The sequence below is a fragment of the Amphiura filiformis genome, chromosome 3 (genome assembly GCF_039555335.1).
Source record: "Amphiura filiformis chromosome 3, Afil_fr2py, whole genome shotgun sequence".
Lineage (NCBI taxonomy): Eukaryota > Metazoa > Echinodermata > Ophiuroidea > Amphilepidida > Amphiuridae > Amphiura > Amphiura filiformis.
The window spans coordinates 8,060,459-8,080,185 of NC_092630.1; the positions used below are offsets into that span (position 1 = coordinate 8,060,459).

Below are 19,727 nucleotides of genomic sequence, written 5' to 3' on the forward strand. Positions count from 1 at the left end.
TTTCTAACACATCGCTGTACCTTTATTATAATGATTTGTTACAAACAAAAAGGATCATAATAATAATTAGACTTTCCTTCATATGTTCATTATCTTTGACTGTCTTTAATAAATTGTGAAATGGACAAATTTTGTGCATTTTCAACGATGTATCTACGTCGATTTCGCACGTGGAATATCTTCAAATAGCTAAATATGTGACCTTGCTTCGATATAGGAGAGTGGTTTTGAATAGATCAATGTACGTCCGATGTCTACGTTTGGAAATCGCAATGTCTCTAGTAAGTTAATTGGTACTTCAAACTTAGCAATGAATTCAAGTTACAGATCAACTCACTTAATCCCTTGAGTTTTCATTTCTGAACAATAGACTTACGAAAACTGAAAAGATAAAAAGATCATAAGGCCCGATGTAGGGCTTCTAAGTATACGCAATTGCGGTGGAATTTGCGTATTTTGGCTCCAAATGCGTTTTTTGACATTTGTGAAAAAACCTTTGGAGAGTCCCTGACCTAACATCAAGTACTACCATCATTTAAAAAAAATGTGAAAAAACAAACAAACTTGTGTTCACTTCAAAATCTATTTAAGATATAGATTTGTGTACAAAACCAATGCATTTTTATATCTTCAATAGATTATGCAGTGAACACAAGTTACAAATCGGTCCCATTTGAGCACAAACTTGTAATTCTTTTGGTAACTTTTTTTTTTCAAATTGTTTAAATGATCAGCACTTGATCAGGGACTCTCCAAATCCACGGATATTTGTGTTTTTTTGGAAAATCAGGGTGCGCTTTTTGGCCTCCAAAATCGCGTATTCTTAGTATTCTTTTGATCTTTTAAGTAGTGGTTCCTGTTCTAGTTCTCGGTTTCAGATCTCATTGTTATTTTGAAACGTTAGCATGGTGCAATTTATTTCTTGGTATTTTTTAAAATACCAAGTATTATGTAAAATAAAGCACTTCAAAATGCTTTGTAATGTAAGATTTATTTTTCAATATTTGTATAGGCCTATTTTTTATAACTTTGTATCTCTGTGTATTTTAATATGTAACGAGGGCCCCAGTGGAAAGCAGTGCTTAGTTCACTGATCTGGGCTACCCTCTATTAGTATAAAGATGCCGTTATTAAAAATAAATAAATAACATGGTACGTGTGAACAATCCTTGTACTAGTATTCTAGTCTTGTTGCTCACTTAAATGTTGAAGTCAATCGGTCATTTCAAATATCGAGTTTTAGTATTGGTCACGTGGTTTCCTATTATCCCGCCTAAGCTCTTGAGTGACGTCATTATCAATATCTTTGTCTGTATGTACCCTTTGTTAGAAACGTAAAATTTGGTGGTGCAAAATTGCAATGCCACATTGTACTGACTTTATGTATTGATTGTCTGACACTGCACTTCAAATTGCTCAGCATCAGATGAAATTGCACCACAACTTTTAAAATGGGGTGCGAAAGTGCACCCAATGTGAAAAAATAAATCAGAAATCTGCCTTTGACATTGGGATAACCTGTGGTCATTTTACACACATGTCCCAAATCTTCAAATTTCCCCAGCCAGTATTTGTCCAATCAGAAATTTTCAACATTTTCTGAAATTTTGCAAATAATAAAGTCTATGATCCCTGGGTGAACCTTGACACCCCACTTGAACCTTTACCTTAAAAGTATTTTGACCAACCGTGGGTAATTATTTAAAAAATGAAAGATTTTTAGTATTTGTGTCTCATTGACATAATTTGATCCAAGATGAACCTTGAGTGACCTCATCTTTCAAGTAACAGTACTAGTAAGTGCCCTACTCAGTGATCATGATAATACTTTTGGAATTATGGCATCTGACATAAACCCGGGATAAAAACATGCATACAAACAGAAATAGGGACTACATAGGGCTGTTCCAGTTGAAATCCATACACCCCCATGGAAGACATGACCTTAATCTTCCACACAGGGTGTGTGAATTTCAAATGGGGTTAAATGGGGCAACTGCATTTGAAATATACACCCCTTGTGTGGGAGATTAAGGTCATGTCTTCCATAGAGGGTTCCCTGCTGAAATGATTAGCTGTGTGTGGGCCTTTTTTCTTTCGCTCCTGCAAAATTGTGTTTCTGTCAATGTGAGAAATGCAATACGGCTATTTTGCATAAGCAATGTTTAGGAACTGTAAAATACACCCAAAGCAGACCTTATAGGCATTAGCACCAATCCAGCTTGAAATGTTGGTGTGTGTGTGTGGGGGGGGGGGGATCGGACTGGTTTGTCAAAAAGTGGCTGAAAAGAACAAAAAATGGGCCATTTTGCCTAAAGCTGGGGAGGGGGACACGTCCCCCAGGATTGACACCCATGCATGCTTATAGGGAAGAGTTTTTGTTGGGACCAACATGTTTGTCACACTAAAATGTTGTGTTACTATGACAACTAACAAAACATATTAAATACAAACAAAGTATATGAGCAGTAGAATATTATTTTGCTGTATGGATACAAAATATCACTACATAAATATACATCTTGCTATTTTATTATTCAAATAAATATGATCATGAATACGAATGACTTAGCCATACAACAAATTATATAATATTGAATACTTGTGATTGGTTCAAGGTGATTTAGAGTTTTTCAAGTGCAACCATCCACCAAATGGTTAGGAAAATCAGCATATTCGCTCTTTAGATATTTATGCAGGTAAATTCTCCTGAAAATAGACTTGACACTTTTATGGCCATATAAAATTCATGTTTTGGTTCTTGTCCCCTCCCTCTTCAATATCTGGGATTTGTCAGATTCTGTTTAACTAGATTTGTCTAAATTTTCTACTTTGGAATACTTTTGGAAAATTTGTACATATAAATAAGGATCACTTCCAAGACTTTTTGTTGTACTCTAGGGGGTTTAACCCACAGAATCTCACATTAAGAAAAGGGGCTCCTCCTTTCCTCAAGCACTGTTGGAAAAGACTGGGCACTACTAACAATGCTAATTTTATATTGAAAAAAAACACCCACCTCCCTCTCTGAAAATCCTCTGGACGAGAACCAAAACATTAATTTTTACGGCCTATAGCACGTGTTGTATGTCCCTGGTGCTTGAATTAGGCTATTAAAAAGCTAAGTTGATTGTGAATTTCCCGTCACATGCCAAGTGACGTGGCGACTCTTTTATTATTCTTTCTTTTAAAACATTTTATTATTTAACACATATTTTGCTTTTTAATGGCAACCAACAAAATATTGAACGCAAGAACATGGCAGATCAATAGAGTAGGCCTACTACAGCTTATTTAGTACAGTGACCTCTATGCACTGTTTGCAGGACATAATATTTACACAAGAGACTATCAAAAGTAGGAAATGACTGAAACTTAAGTTTTCAATAAAATGGAAAAATAATGAATAATTTCTGCACAGCATAAATAAGGTGATGTGTGCGGGTGACAGGAACCTCACAATCAACTTTCATTAGCCTTCATACCAAGGTAAAACAAACATTATAAATGAGTCGAGAAATTCTCTGTTGGTTTCAATGTATGTTCATACATACTCACGATATAACAACGTTTCTGATTGGATTTGCGCCCTTTTTTGCTGGTCATAAATACTGTTTATGACCAGTACGCAGGGCATAAACAAGCTGCGTCACGCAGCGTTGGAACCCAATTAACGAGATCCACGATTTGCTAGTGTTGCGTACACGCGCATGTCACCGCGCCCATCTCACACGGAGCGCAAAAGATGACGCGTATCACGCGTTGACTCCCGGCCGTTGACCTCATGAGCCGAGCTGCTTCCTGCAAGTAGGCCTACTCATTTTCTTTCAATTTATGAAGGAAAACGGTATGGAAATGTTATTTAAACTTGTAAACCCTTATTATTTTCATCTGTATTGAATTGCTAAGAATGTTGGGTATGTATGAACAGGGTTCATTCATAGGATTTCGGGCATGATCGCTGTTTATGCCCTCAATCCTATGAATGAACCCCTAATTCATCAACCATTAAAGTATCTCTACTGACATTCCTACCCATTAGCAGTGGTTGGTCACATATCTTATTCACATTATGGACAAAGTACACTTACCAATCAATTGTGCACCATCATGAAACAATATACAACTTTTTCATCAGTCTCAGTAAAATATCTGTTAAGAGCAAGGACTTTTAAAATTAAACCAGGGGAATGCATACTACACCATATTTGCATGTTGCATATAAGAGCAAAAATAGTGTACTTCTGTATTTAATGGTGGCCTAGACAAGTGGTAGCCTAGGCCTATATTGGTCCAGGACTAAGTTGGCCCAGGCCTATGTTGACACTATGGTGTCCTAGCTGGGTTGACAGCACACAAAAAGGCCAAAAGTAAACCAATTTTGGTTGCCTTCTTGACATTTTCTAGAAGCAGGGCCGGATTTACCGTTGGGCCAGAGCCCCAAAACACCATGTTTTGGGCCAAAATAGGGTACAATTACACATTTTTGCGTGCTTCGCTTGCCACACATAGCAAAAATTGCCTTCATTATGGTCTAATTGAAATTTCGCGCGCAAATGTCCTAGTAAAATTTATGCTCGTCTGCCTGTAAATTTTAATGCTCTCGCCACCACTGTCGGTCTTATACCGAAACCAAAACTTGGCCACTTGTGTGCACATGCATTCCTCATGAGTTAGGGGCCTCCAAATTTTGGCTTGGCCCAGTCCCCCATAAAGGTAAATCCAGCCCTGTCTAGAAGCATAGTCTATCTTTGCTATGTCTTTATATTCTATCTTCTATGAACTTTCCCCTGTCCCCTCCCTGGGCCTGGGCCATTTCACCTATCCCCAAGAGTGGATCAGCTCTTAGGGAGTGTACCTTAAATTATTAAATGTTCATATACTGGTATCAATCTCTGTGAATTTAGAGTGTTTCATAGCAATTTTGGTATGAAATTGGAGCTAACAAGATTCTGCACACGACCTTATCAATCAAATTGTCATAACAATATTAGGTTTTGCTGTTGAACGGGTTACATAAGTGCGGATTTCTTTATGTGAGTGCTTTACAATATATGTACTTCTAGAACTTACGGCAGATAATATGCCCCCAATTGCATATTGTGAAAACAGTTTAGAACATGAAATTTGAGAACATTATGCAACGGTTTGTAAAATCTCATAGAGAGTACCATGTACTGTAACGGGTAGGCTAGATCCTATACTCTGTACATGTTGTAAGTTAGTGAACAATTAAAACATTTCTCTTTAAAGCACAATACATACAAGGCACAAACAAATGCACATAAAATATATATTAAAATTTTCCAATAAACATGATGGCAAAATCAATCCTCTTTCTTATCTCATGATATCAAACAAGACAAACATATTTACTATACAGTCCTCTACGCATAACAAACCTTCAGATTACATGTAAACACTGATATAATTTCGTATATTTTATCAAATAACGCAGCTAATACATGTATTTATCACAAATTGTTTTTTTTGTCTCTCAAGCTAACCATGGATTAATCAAAACCATCTTTGATCAGGGATTTAAATCTTGATTTTGGACCAGTAAGCTGACCTAACATATGCTACTGAGTCAAGTTTTAAAATTTACGATATATGTACCAATACATATGAGTTCAAAATCGGTTAACACTTCATCTGAGAAGCTATAGTTGTGCCTATAAAGGCTAGATTATAGTTGTGACATTTTTTGCAAGAGATTTTCTGTTGCAACCATCAGTTCTCGACCTCGATTTTCCGCTAAATGATTAGAATTGTTCTGGGCTTTGTACGTACACTTTCTCGATGTTTTCTGCAGTGGAAATATTTTAGCGCTGTGGATGATGCTGGTGGCAAATTATACGCTGTGTCTGTCGCAAGTGGAAATCTCCAGCAAGACGTCCAACTATAACCTGGCCTTAAAATGTGCATTTTGTGCATAATGTGCAATCTGTGCCTATTGTTAGCTTGACATACAAAGTTACCCTGCATACTATCTGTGATATTTATGTAAATTCATGAGTCTTCTCCGTTTAGAGAGGACGATGTCTCGATCATACCCATTTTCTACACATACGTAAAACACATCAATATTTAATACTTCAAAAGACAATACTACTACGGATACCATGTTCACATTAATTAGAGATTGCACATATTATTTGTCACTGTTTGCATAAAAATATCATCCAAGTGGAGCATAAATGGCAATCTGCATGATCCCAAGATCCATGGTCCCCCTTCCATTCATAAAAAACACTTTGTCAATTTACAAATTTACATGACCTGGGCCAGTTGCGTAGCTTTGTAGGGGCAAAGGGTATGTGGCCCAAAATCAAAATGTAAACTTGGAAATCGTCCATTCCATCCAGATAACTCATGTTATACCTTTGACTAGGACACTGGCAGTTATTACATTACTACAGTCTGTCCACTTAGAAGTACAAACCAAACCTGTGGCATCGGGGGTCGACGCTTTGCGTCACATGCGAGCGCGACGGGACGCGTAAAGAGCGTGGTGCATAAATCGCGCAGCAGTTGGCGCGCCAAAGAAGCATTGCACTGAAATAATTATTCTCATACCTCCAGTTTCCGAGGTCTATTTACTTTGTACTTCTGTGTGGACAGACTATAGGATCTGGCCCTGTTCGTTCATATCACACTCTCTCACACTAGCACCAGAACTTTCTGTAGCATGAAGCCCCAGATCAGTCAAATGTAACTGATAGAGTCAATACAAGTCCGCATGTACTTGAATACTCTGCGGCTGGGATACTCTCAAACTAGCACCAAAACTCTTTGCAGCATGAAAGCCCCAGATCATGTTTCACAGCAAATGTTATTAATAGAGTTGATTCAAGTCCCGGGATTCAAGTCCGCATGTACTTGAATCTTCTGTGGCTTTCACAACCTTGGATACTCTCTGTGCTGCCAAATTTGAACACTTATCTGCCACACAGTTGTACAATGATCCACACATAATTCAAACTCATTCAGGACCACTCACATCATGCAGAAAGCTTCACTCTCTCATGCCTCCACCAATCTCTCAATCGCCATCTTCCTCATCTAACTCATGAACTCCTGCAAAGTCAACATCTGCCCCACCACTTTGGGCATCATTTCTCTTGGTGGCACTGCCTCCTGCTCCTGGAGACTTCTTGTCTTTGAGGTACTCTTCAAGGTTGTGTATGATGTCTTTAGGGTTCTTTTTGGCATTGGTTTCTACATCTGTATGGTTGAAAGGAGAAGACATGATACAGGATTAGAAGTTGCCTTTAATTCCTGTAAAGAATACTGAGGGAATCAAAAGATTCTTTCTAGCATGTACACTGAAATTTGGTTAATGCAAATCTATAGGAGAACATGGTTTCATGCCAAATTTTTATCCCCCTGGTTAATAGAGCATAAGCCTTAATAACGTAATATTAAAGTATCGGTAAATTAGGAAGAATATTTCACACACAGTATAAGTTAAGATTCTTTAGCAAGATTTATGATTTCCATGCGGAAATCTAGTGGGTTTCTACTTAAAGTAGAGTAATAAAAATTAGTGCTGATGTCCTTTAAGTATAGGTTTAAGCCGCATAATAACAAGTTTGTTTGAACTTTACTTCAACCAGACATGCAGTCGAGTCATGAAAATAGATTCACAAATCGAGTCATCAAGGGATCAAGTCGACAAGTCATCAATGAGTCAATTCATGAGTCAAGTCTCATCAAGCGGTAGAGTCACAAGTCAAGCTGAATCAAGGGATTAACCAGGTTGAGTCATAAGTGAGTGGAGTTATTTGAGGTTGGAGTCTTGAGCCAAGTAACAAGTCACCAAATATTGAGTCAAGTTGAGTCAAGTCACTCTTTTTTGATAGACGTAACTAGTAACCATATTGGCTAATAAGACAAACTCATTTTCAAATTTCAAATTATATTGAAATAGCTCCAATACAAAAATACACATAAACACTGACAAAGTGATGTAATAATCAGATTAACTACCATAGCAATAGGTGAAAACAATTTTTGAATACATCATGCTACACTACAAGCAGGTTGCACTCATCACCTGTGTATGTCTGCAATCATAGATTGAATACAATATCGGTCTTTTCAAAGATACTAATCTTACAGGTACCAGTAATCAGCATGATATGGTTCAATGAAGAGGTACCGTGTGAATGTACCAGTGCAGCATAGTATATTCAAAAATTGTTTTCTCCTATTGCTATGGTAGTTAATCCGATTATTACATCACTTCACCAGCGTATAAGAAGGAAGATTGTGGACAAAGATTCTATCCAGTTTCTTACCTTTTATTACAAAACCTGAGTCTTTAATTGTTTTGTGTTGTTGCTTCCAAATTTGAAATAAATTAAGAAATACACCAGCATAAAAATCATTCACTACACCAACTACTTGTTTTCTCCTGTTGCATTCCCTGTAGGAAAAGATGAATAAATAATAACATCTGTTCAAATCCAGAAAATTTCAAATGCCTAGAAAATAATGAAACACAAACCATAAATCATATTGGCAGCTATATCTACAAATCAGGGTGCAGGTTCTAAGTTTGTAACTACCTTGCAATTTTGCCCAACTTGCCTGCCAGCACTTCATTTAGCATGTATCATTTTTTTCTATTATTTTACTAGTTCATAACCATATAGGCCTAATATGTATTGCTGCACAAAATGTTCAATGCCAAATTTACACTAATTACTGTTTTTTGTTATTTTTTTTTAATGTCAAGCATTATCTAGGCATCAACTGCTGACATCTAGGAGATAACACTGACGAAACTTCATCCAACTGTAGACAGCTCGTCGGGGACATTTTTACAGGACAGGCAAGTGTAGCCAGCAATTGGCCTTTTTACCCTGATCTGAACCGACTGAACAAGGTCTTTTATCATGGGTCATTTGCCCCGCCTTTTCCAGATGAGCTACAGGGAGAGTGGCAAGGTTGCAGCTAGGATATTTTTAGTGCTGGGTGGCATTTGATGAAAATCTTGCATATTTGGCAATTTGTTGTCAAAATTTACCAAATTCTTGACTAAGTTAATAAAATTTTTGGCCTCTGAGTGGTGGGCTCCATTGCTAAAATTACAGTTGAGTGGTTAGCTCCAAAACTGCCACCCACCACCACCCACTGTAGCTACAACCCTGGGTCAGAGTGGAGTTGTTTTGTTTGTCCTGCTGATATTTGAACCCAGGACCTCTTGCATCAAAGGCAATTAAAGACCTTAACCAGTGTATAGCATGCTGCTTATTTGCAAGGCTCAGAATTACAACTTGATATCTGCATTATTTTAGTGCACCAAGACTCTCCTGAAAACCCACCACTGGTGAACAAAACCAATTGTTCATAATTTTACCTTGATAAATGTTCTTCTCTTAATGCTTGCAATGATATCCTTGTAATATTGATTGACATCACACAAAATGGGAAGTTCTGCAACAAATACAAGACAAGAAAAATAGTCATTGATGTTTAAATACATCTAAATTAAATTAAAATAAACTAACTTCAGTGCTGTAAATTGATATTTTAAATTTCATCGTAAAATCTATGCTGACAAATTGAGTCAGGCTATTAGAGCTAAATCAACCATACACAAATACAGACTATGTTTCCAAAAGTCAAAGTCCCTGTGCATTGTATGCTGTGAATTTGTGCATATTCATGAGGGCCTATCATTCGATCATGCCATGTCTAACAATCATGCTAGCATTGCGTGCCTTCGCGTATATGCGATAGAGCATTGTGTGTCTTTGTGTTTACACAAAAGACCATAAAATATGCAGTATGTGCGTAGCAGTTTTGCCTGTCGCATTTTATGGAATGATCGGCCCTCATTATCAGGTGATGCTGAGACTGTGACTGTTTGGAGTTCATATCTGTATCTCTTTATTGGCTTCAACATTATATTCAACTGTTCTAGTAAGTTATTTTGTATTAATATTCGTTCAAACCTAAATGCAACATGGAAGTAAAGGGTTTACTTAGTTTCTCTTGATAGTTTTATCTGCAGTGTTTATCAGACCATACAAGGAGACCCCCCCCCCCCCAAATAAAATAGTAATTAAGAAACAAGAATTAAATAAGAATTGAATATTCAAACCAAATTAATAAAAAATTTTGCACATATTTATTCTTTCCTTTGAGGAGGTTCAAACATTTTGTTGACACATTATATGGACAAGATTCTGAATATTATGACACATTAACATGACAAATTGCCACTTGAGTAACAAAGTACTACCATGTCATAACATAATTATCAAATGTTAAATGATATGTAGACTTTGACTCCACACCATTTACTCTGTTTAAAGTGATACTGACAGGTGGAAAATATGTTTACTAAATTGTCCAAGATCAGCTATGCTGCTTCAGTATCGCCTGAAATTAACCTTCACAACTGGAAATGCATTATTTGCTCTGAACAAGTCATTAACTTGGGCTATATACATAATTATATATAACACCTTTAAGGGAAGGGGTATGAATGTTTGGACAGTATTTATTGTGGGACATTAGAGCACATCAGACATATCGAATTGCATTCTGAATACGAAGAATGGCCTTCTGATATCAAATAATTTTGATTTTTTGAAATTTGCAATGTAATACACATTTTATGGCAAATCATTAAAAATTGATATTTTTGATATTTAACAGTACTCGAAGTAATAAAACTTAATAAATCTGATGATTTATACTTACAGTGTATGTAGGTGGGATGAAAGGCCGACGATCAATTGAAAATTTTGACCTTTCGTATTGAAGATATGGATTTTTTCCCCAAAACACACAAAAAAAATACGCCTTTGTGGGGGGAAAAAATCCATATCTTCAATAAGAACGGCCAAAATTTTCAATTGATCGTCCGGCTTTTCCTCCCAGCTACATACACTTTAAGAATATATCATTAGATTTATAAAATTTACTTCGAGGACATGTTCCATAAAAAATACGGTTGAAACGCTCAAAACGCTCATTCCAGATCCCTTAACTGGACATCTCTGGACAGCCTTTCAAACTTATGCATGTTGCAAATAATGGGCTTGTGCAATATTGGCTGGGAAATCCCCGGAATCAAGTTTATTTACCTACATGTGTATGTCTAGAATACAGCAGGACCATGTTATGATGACAGGACATATTACCTCATTATGGAACTGCCCCACTCAAAACAGGAATATTTACAAAATTCATTAAAGCTTAAGGATTTGACATTTTTGGTAATTGTTTGCTTGTCCTTTCTCTCTCTGTGGAAGACAAAGTCAGTCAGATTTTTTTTCTATAGCCAAAATATGTTACATAAGTACACACTAGCTTAATAAAAAGATAAAAAAAGAGGCTAAATCAATGTAATTTAAGATATTTCTTTACTGTGTCACTTCATTCATATTTTTAGATTTAAAAGTGTGAAGAAACTGTTTAAAAAATACATTTCAGGATGTCAAAATTCAAAATTCTGAAAGTAAAAAAGAAAAAAAAAGACCTTTTCTGGAATTTCCAGAAACATTTTTCCAGATTTTCCAGATTAAGGTCAGTTGGGAAAGGGCAAACAAACAATTAATTTTTGGCCTACAACCAAATACCCAACCAGTGCCACCTTAACCATCATACCTGCCATTAATGTACCACTTACTTGTGTTTCATTCAAAGATAATTTGTAGATCTCTTTAGCCAGTGTAAGTCTTTCCGGTTCCATTAAGAAATGTAGCAACGTCATGAGCCCCAGGAATCCACACGCTCTTAGATCCGTTGATGGATCATTACCTGGGTAATAATGTAATAATGCCACAGGAAATGAGATGTTTGAACTTAACATTATAAGCTTATAAAACATACTATTTATTTGAATTAATGACCCAGTAATGACTGTATTGGAGACAATTTTATTCCGGTTTTCAATTAAATAAAAAGAGAGTAATAGACATTATAGAATTGAACAGTCATTACCATGCATGGTTACAAGTTACTACATATACTTTCCCGGTCACAGGAAATCAAATCTTTCCAGTTAGCATATGGACACGGTATGTTAAACATAGGGTACCTCCACATGGGAGGCAAGAACCACATCAATCCACATCAATGTGCACTCTTTTGATGTGCACCAATAATATCAACTGTCTCCACTGCACTCCAATCCGCATCTGGGAAATGATCGCTTTTCTTGTAAGTGCATAATTACAGTGTGTTGCAGGATGCCATACGCTGGCGAAGTTACGTAATAATCGGATTAACTACCATAGCAATAGGTGAAAACAATTTTTGAATATACCGCGCTGCACTGATACTTTCACGCGGTACCTCTGCATTGAACCATATCATGCTGATCATTTGCACTCTGTAAGATTAGTATCTTTGAAAAGACCAGTATTGTGTGCAATCTATGATTGCAGACATACACAGGTGACTAGTTCAATCTGCTTGTAGTGCAGCGCGATATGTTCAAAATTGTTTTCACCTATTGCTATGGTAGTTAATCTGATTTATTACATAACTTCGCCAGCATATAATGTCCACAATGATCCACATCTCAGGAATGCGCATTGATGTGGATCATAATATGTATAATGCAATCTGATCCAATCAGACCAAAGGTGGCTATTGTGATACAGACAATAGCCAAAACGGTTACTAAGTACAAAATGACCAAATACTTTTGGCCATTTGGAATATACAATGACACCCTTTTCAAGATCAAATTTGGTATATCGATGGGTCACCTTTTAAAATTTTCTCATTTTTTTTGTATGAAAGATACCCAAATTAAATTTTCTCTCACATTAGTCAAAATCTACCCAAAATTGTTTGGGGAAAGTTGTAAAAATGTCTTGGAAAATAGGTATATCGATGGGTCCACTTTCAAATCCCCAAATGGCATTTGCCTATACTCAAAGCAAACTTGAGCCCCTCCCCCTTAAGATCAAAAAGTAGCTGAGAAGCAAAACAAACAAACAAAAAAACCCACCAAAACCTCCAATAACATGGCAGCTAGTGGGAATGCTCATAGATTTGCAACCATGTATGCTAAGGACCTAAGGCTTTTGGCTATAATAGCACACTAGTTGGTTATTAGGCAAGTTGATGACATAATAAAGCATTTTCTAATATTCAGATTGGATCACATTGTGCCACATGACAAGCTATACTGCATCTGTGATGATAAAAAAGTGCCATTGTACATGCATGTTTGCAAACTTAACCAGGGGCTATTTTAACGTGCCTCACTGTCACGTATGTGTCGAGATAAAATATTAGTACAGTGACAATTAACAATCCGTGTAGATATGCTTTAATAGTAGACAATGGTAGAGCCTTTATTACGGTCACATTCAGGTAAAAATGTCAATTTTTTTATTTTTGAAATGCACTCTACTTCATCAACACTTTTATCTCATTGCACGAATGTGACAGTGAGGCACGTTAAAATAGCCCCTGAACTTAACTCAACTTTAAAATATGTTAGTGGCAGAAATTGTTTAAGATATTTTAAAGCTGGAAAAAACTTTAGAGAGTTAAGATATGGATCACATGATGATATAATAATAGGTATTAATAGATCTGTCACATAAGTACAGAGGTTCTAAACACCACACAAAAAAGGGTCTACGTTTGCTGGAAAAAACCCAGATAAACCAGGAAAAACACCTGATTTAAATATGCTGACTAATACCAAACAAAAGTAGAATTACAAATACACTAGTACATGATATCAAGCTCAATAGTCATGAAAGTAAAATCATTCAATAGGACAAAAGATTCATGACACGTTCAAGCACCATCAGTAAGCAATATTTTCATGGTGTGAAAACAATAACAGTATGAGTGGGAGAACAAAATCAAAACTAATGGATTAACACAAATAACTGAAGTTTGTAATGGTATATAGGGGGGAGTTTTATCGGAAAGTTTGGTTATTTTCCTACATACATCATTGTGACGCATGTGAATTTTTTTTAATCTTTCGAGTGACGCATCTGAAATTAATATTGCTGCTTGGTTTTCACCTCGCCTGATATGGACTAATTTTGACATGATGATGGAACTTATGTGGAATGTTTTAAAACTAATTTAATTCAGCTCAAGTCATATAATAATAGTAGCTGCAGCTTTTCATATTCAGTGAATGTTTTTGTAGGAAACACTTCCATCACAGATTTCCAACTAGAGGAAGTAAGCTAGTGTACTATAGTGTACTATATACGTCAAATGAATTGCAAATTGAATGAAAATTTGACTGTGTACTATATCAAACCATGAACTATGGCGATGTACTGCTTGACTTTAGTGTTAAGTCTTCAACTGTTGTACTGCACTGTTGCAGGTTTGGATGCTACAACTTTGAGCCAACAGGAGAATGCTGCAATTAATGCAACATCATCTCATTTCATCTCAACCACAACTACCAGAGCTGGGGATAAATCCCTAATAGAAACAATGCTGCCCACAAATCTATCAATCATAAAGATGAAAAAGTCGCAGAAGACCTCATCTAAACATGCTTCAACAACAGCGAACACTTCATCCTGGTATGAAACAACATCACCCATAAAAACAACATCGCACATAAAAACAACCGGTACCATGGAACTAAGTAGGAATATTCACAGACGGACAACTTTTCCTAAACATGCACCAACAACAGCAACTACTTCATCCTGGTATGAAACAACATCGCGCATAAAAACAGCATCACGTATAAAAATAACTGGTACCAAGGAATTCAGAAATCGTGAATCAACAACTTCACCTGAACATGTTTCAACAACAGCAACAACTTTACCCTGGAATAAAACAACATCACAATGTATCAGTACCACAGAATTCAGTATTCGAGAAACGACACCCACTTTACCACACAACATAACTAAATGCTCGTTTGATAATCCCATCATGTTGAATAGTGATACTATCATCCAAACTAGTGTGAGGTGTGAGTGATAGTTGCACCATATCTGCCCCATCCGGAATGGGTATACACCTAGATATCCTCCATTCTGCTGTCAACTGGTCTGTGCATGAGTTCTTTTATATACAAGTTCGTTGGCAGGACCAGTGCTGGAACAAAAGTGTTGTTGCATTTACGCGCCAAGCAGAGCCATGCAGTGTCTTTTTCACAAGCAACAATATGACTGTGAAAGGTTCAGCTACATTGCAAATCCAACAAGTTCAAACATCGGATGGAGTTATGGTTCAAGAAGCTCACTTTTGTGGTGGAGCTTCTGCTGAAGAGGAAATTACAACCATGATGAGTACATGTAGATATGTGGACAATTTTGATAATGTGTATCATGGTGTTGTCAACTCTACTGCATTTGCAGAGCTACCACAATGTTTAGCGCTTTGTTCCTGCACGCTGAAGCATCTTGAATTTGAAATCCAGTGCTCTCATGTCAATCAAAACTACAACATTTTGCTTGTATATGGTCATTTTCACAGTAAAGGGTGTAACTTTTGATTTTTAGGGTCAAAATTTCAAACCACTTAAATATGTTTCTGTTTACTGAAATCATGCATAGAAGCAACTTAAATTCCAGTAAAATAATGTTTCAAGGCTTAAACCTTTTGATTTCTAATAAAAATTTGACATTTCCATAACATTTTGGTTAAAATCTAAGAAAAAATGTATTTTACATAACCTCAGAAAATTATGACATGAATGCTGGAATACATGTGAAATCCCATTCCAAAGTAAGTCAACAGATATAAGTTAAATTTTATACCATGTTTTGCTATGTTTGTAATTGCAGTTTTGAAAATTTTTAACATTAAGTGTCATTTACAATGGAAATTTCCAAACCTTAAACATATTTTTTAAGTTTTAATTGGATTCCTAAAATAATTTGAATGTCTAACTTCATGTACAAATACTACTTGATGAAAGGAACCTCCCAGCCAAGTTTCACAGAAATTGGAGTTATTTTTTAGAATTGGCAATTCAAGCGATTTGTGTTTCGGAGGCTTCAGTTAACAACACAGGTGATCATTAAGTAAAATATTTGGCTAACTACTACAAGTTGACATAAAAAATAGGTAAAAATATCACAATTACCAATTTTCATGCTTTGCTTCTAAGTATTGAATTTCAGTTGTGACAAAAATTAAATTATCACAGCAAGTCATTTTTTTTTGTTTCGAAGGTTTCATGTTAACAATTTTTAAACATTGCAGAAGTAGTTTTTTTTGAAAACAACAGTGTTGGGATCATCTAAGCTGTTATTTTCTTGTGTGTATTGAATCAATGATTCTATGCGGCAGATATTGTAGATTTATCACATGTTAATTTTTTCACCCATTTGTTAAGTATGGTGTTTTTTGCATGTGAAGCCTCGAAACAGGTATTTTTGGGTATCAGTATATTTTTCAAATATTAACCATAATGTCAACAAATTTTTTAATTTATGACATTCTGCACATATCAAGTAATAATTACAATGCAGATATCATTATGAAACACACCAATTTAGATATGCATAGATGATAATTAATCTTATTGTTGTTTAGGAGGCTTCATTTGTTTCGGAGGCTTCAATTGTTAACGGAAAGTTTGTATTGGGTCCCATTTTCAAACGGTGATATATATCTCCACGATTTAAAAACATGTGACTTGAGGATCTACTTTACTACATTTTGATAAATAGATTGGATGAGCTCTTTTATTTATATTTGCACAAGCTTGCTGAACAGTTTGTTTCGAGGCTTCAAAAGTTAACGGAAAAACGGCTCTTTGAAGTCAAGATTTTATAAAAAATTTAAAAGCTTGCAAATCGACTAATTTTTGTTACCCATTTCAAGTTAAGATAACAACTGTTATGAATCAAGAAGAAGTGAAGAAATAACCAAGAATTATGAACCAAAGCTACACCCACAAAGTTTGTTAACAATTGTTAACGGAAAATGAAGCCTCGAAACGACAAATATCGAAGTCCGGTTCTCAAAAATACAGGGCTGTTCACAATTAAATCTAATGTGGCAGTGTTTACTGAACATATGACTGTACTTTCAGGATAAAAAAAATTATCCATGAACTAACTGAAGAAAACACAGGGTTTTACAAAAATGTTACTGTTTTTTATAGTTTTTCAAAATGGAAATATTAAGTACATTTAAGCCTGCTAAAACTGAACGCAGTAACTCCCAAAGCTGATTATGCTACCCAAGGTAGCTGCTAACTAGATTACTTATGTGGCCAAAAATCATGGAATTCTGTGGCTTTATTAGAACACTACGGATTAAAATGTTAAAAATCCAAAGTTACACCCTTTACCGTGAAAATGACCATATGAGACCAGTTTTGCAGCCCTGTCTGGATCGGAATGAAGAATCTTTGCTATTACTCCTGGTGCCTTTCAAGCATTCAGCGATATCGTCTATCTGTATCTCGCAAGGAATGAGATTACAATAATTGAGAATGGGACTTTTCAAGGACTTGACCACCTTGAAGTATTAGATTTATCTGGTAATAGGATATCATATCTAACTAAAAATTCCTTTGTAGGTTTGCCTTCTCTGATAATTTTGCATCTATTCAGTAATATGTTAAGTAAGCTTACTGGTGATATGTTTCTTGGTATGGCTACAGTAAACATATTGAATTTGCCTTTTAATACATTTGGTAATCTTACTGATTTGACAGCATTGTCGCTGTGTAACAATAGCCTAACAGTATTAGATGCCAACTTATTCCATGGGTTACAAAAATTGACTTATTTGAACATGGATGGAAATCAAATTTCACATTTAGAACCAGGAATATTTGGTGATCTTACTGATTTAACAAAATTGTACCTGAGTAACAATAACCTAATTGTAATATATGCCAACTTATTCCACGGGTTGCACAAATTGGCCTATTTGTACCTAGATGGAAATAGAATTTCACATTTAGAACCAGGAATATTTGGTAATCTTACTGATTTGACAGAATTGAACCTGAGTAACAATACCCTAACAGTATTCGATGCCAACTTATTCCATGGGTTGCCCAAAATGACCCATTTGTACCTAGATGGAAATCAAATTTCACATTTGAAATGGGGAATATTTTAGTAATCTTACTGATTTGACAGTATTGTCACTGAGTAACAATGACCTGAAATTACTAGATGCTAACTTATTCCATTGGTTGCAAAAATTGGCATATTTGTACTTAGATGGAAATCAAATTTCTCATTTAGGACCAGGAATATTTGGTGATCTTACTGATTTGACAGAATTGACCCTGAGTAACAATACCCTAACAGTATTGGATGGCAACTTATTCCATGGATTGCCCAAATTGACCTGTTTGTACTTAGATGGAAATCAAATTTCACATTTGGAACCAGGAATATTTGGTGATCTTACTGATTTGACAGAATTGAACCTGAGTAACAATACCCTAACAGTATTAGATTCCAACTTATTCCATGGGTTGCCCAAAATGACCCATTTGTACCTAGATGGAAATCAAATTTCACATTTGGAACCAGAAATATTTGGTAATCTTACTAATTTGACAAGATTGTACCTGCATAATAATAACCTAACAGTATTAGATGCCAACTTATTCCATGGGTTGCAAAAATTGACAGATTTGCACCTAGATGGAAATCAAATTTCACATTTAGAACCAGGGATATTTGGTGATCTTACTGATTTGACAGGATTGTACCTTGATGGAAATCAAATTTCATATTTAGAACCAAGAATATTTGGTGAGCTTACTGATTTGACAGTATTGTCACTAAGTAACATTCATAATGAATATGCATGAGGCGTGTGATCCAATCATATTTTATTATTTGTGAAAACGCGAACGCAATTCGAGGTCATTAATATCTCACAATTGACTCCGGACGCGCAACAATGACTTCCGCGTCTGACGTAGCAATCAAAACATGGGGTGATCGGGGCCCCGAACATGGATAAAAAATTGGCATTTGCGAATTGCAGCGTCCCAATTCAAATGGCGACTGCCTTCAAAAAATAAATAAAAAGCAGCCCGATCACAGCACATAAATCAATAAATATGCACACACATTCTAAACAAAACAGGGTCCTGTTTTGAATGAATATTGAATAAATATAAAAAATTTTTCCTAATATGTTTGTCCCTGTGTTACGTTAATCGAGTGAGCTCCCGGAGTGAGCTTTGCGACCTGCGTCTAGGTGTCAGCTGTTCCCGGCATCTGCTGCTCTCAATAATATGATTGCATCGTATGACGTGACTCGTGTATTTAAAAAAACCAAATACAAATAGGGAATCCCAAACAGGAAAAAACAAAAGAATAGACGAGTCACAACAACAAGAAATAGCAACAACAACAATAAAAGCAACAACAACAACAACAACAGGAACCAATCGATATTACAATCAAATTATTTTAAGGCCCCTTGCTAGCCTAGCGTCCGTGACATCCCAGTGAAGGTGTAAAAATACAAATTGTTATTGCCTAAGTGTACTTGAACTTTGAAGGATAAAGTCATTAAAATTGCCAATTAGATATTTTTGAAATGAAACATTTGCCCCCCCCCCCCAAAAAAAAACCCCGAGGAAAACAGCAGTATGGTGGACTATTGACAAAATTGGAAAATAAATCTTACATTTTGTTTGTAAAATAGATTGTAACACGTCCGGCTTTCGGCTTTAAACCACTAACAAAATCTGAATCTTGATTTTTAATTTATTATCATCCGGGTGAGAAAATTACTGAGTATGCCTATTTTATTAT

General features: G+C 35.8%; 1 protein-coding gene across 1 annotated transcript in view; it reads right to left on the bottom strand.

Annotated features, from left to right (window-relative positions):
- Positions 1 to 4,003: 4,003 nt before the first annotated feature.
- The window catches only part of LOC140147049 (ELMO domain-containing protein 3-like), a gene marked incomplete at its 5' end in the record, with an annotated part of 37,198 nt that continues 21,474 nt past the window's right edge, over positions 4,004 to 19,727 (bottom strand). Inside the window, 4 exons of the mRNA XM_072168822.1 lie at positions 4,004 to 7,227; positions 8,304 to 8,431; positions 9,368 to 9,444; positions 11,651 to 11,781. Of these exons, the coding sequence (XP_072024923.1) occupies positions 7,046 to 7,227; positions 8,304 to 8,431; positions 9,368 to 9,444; positions 11,651 to 11,781 (518 nt within the window). The remainder of the gene's footprint in view (positions 7,228 to 8,303; positions 8,432 to 9,367; positions 9,445 to 11,650; positions 11,782 to 19,727) is intronic.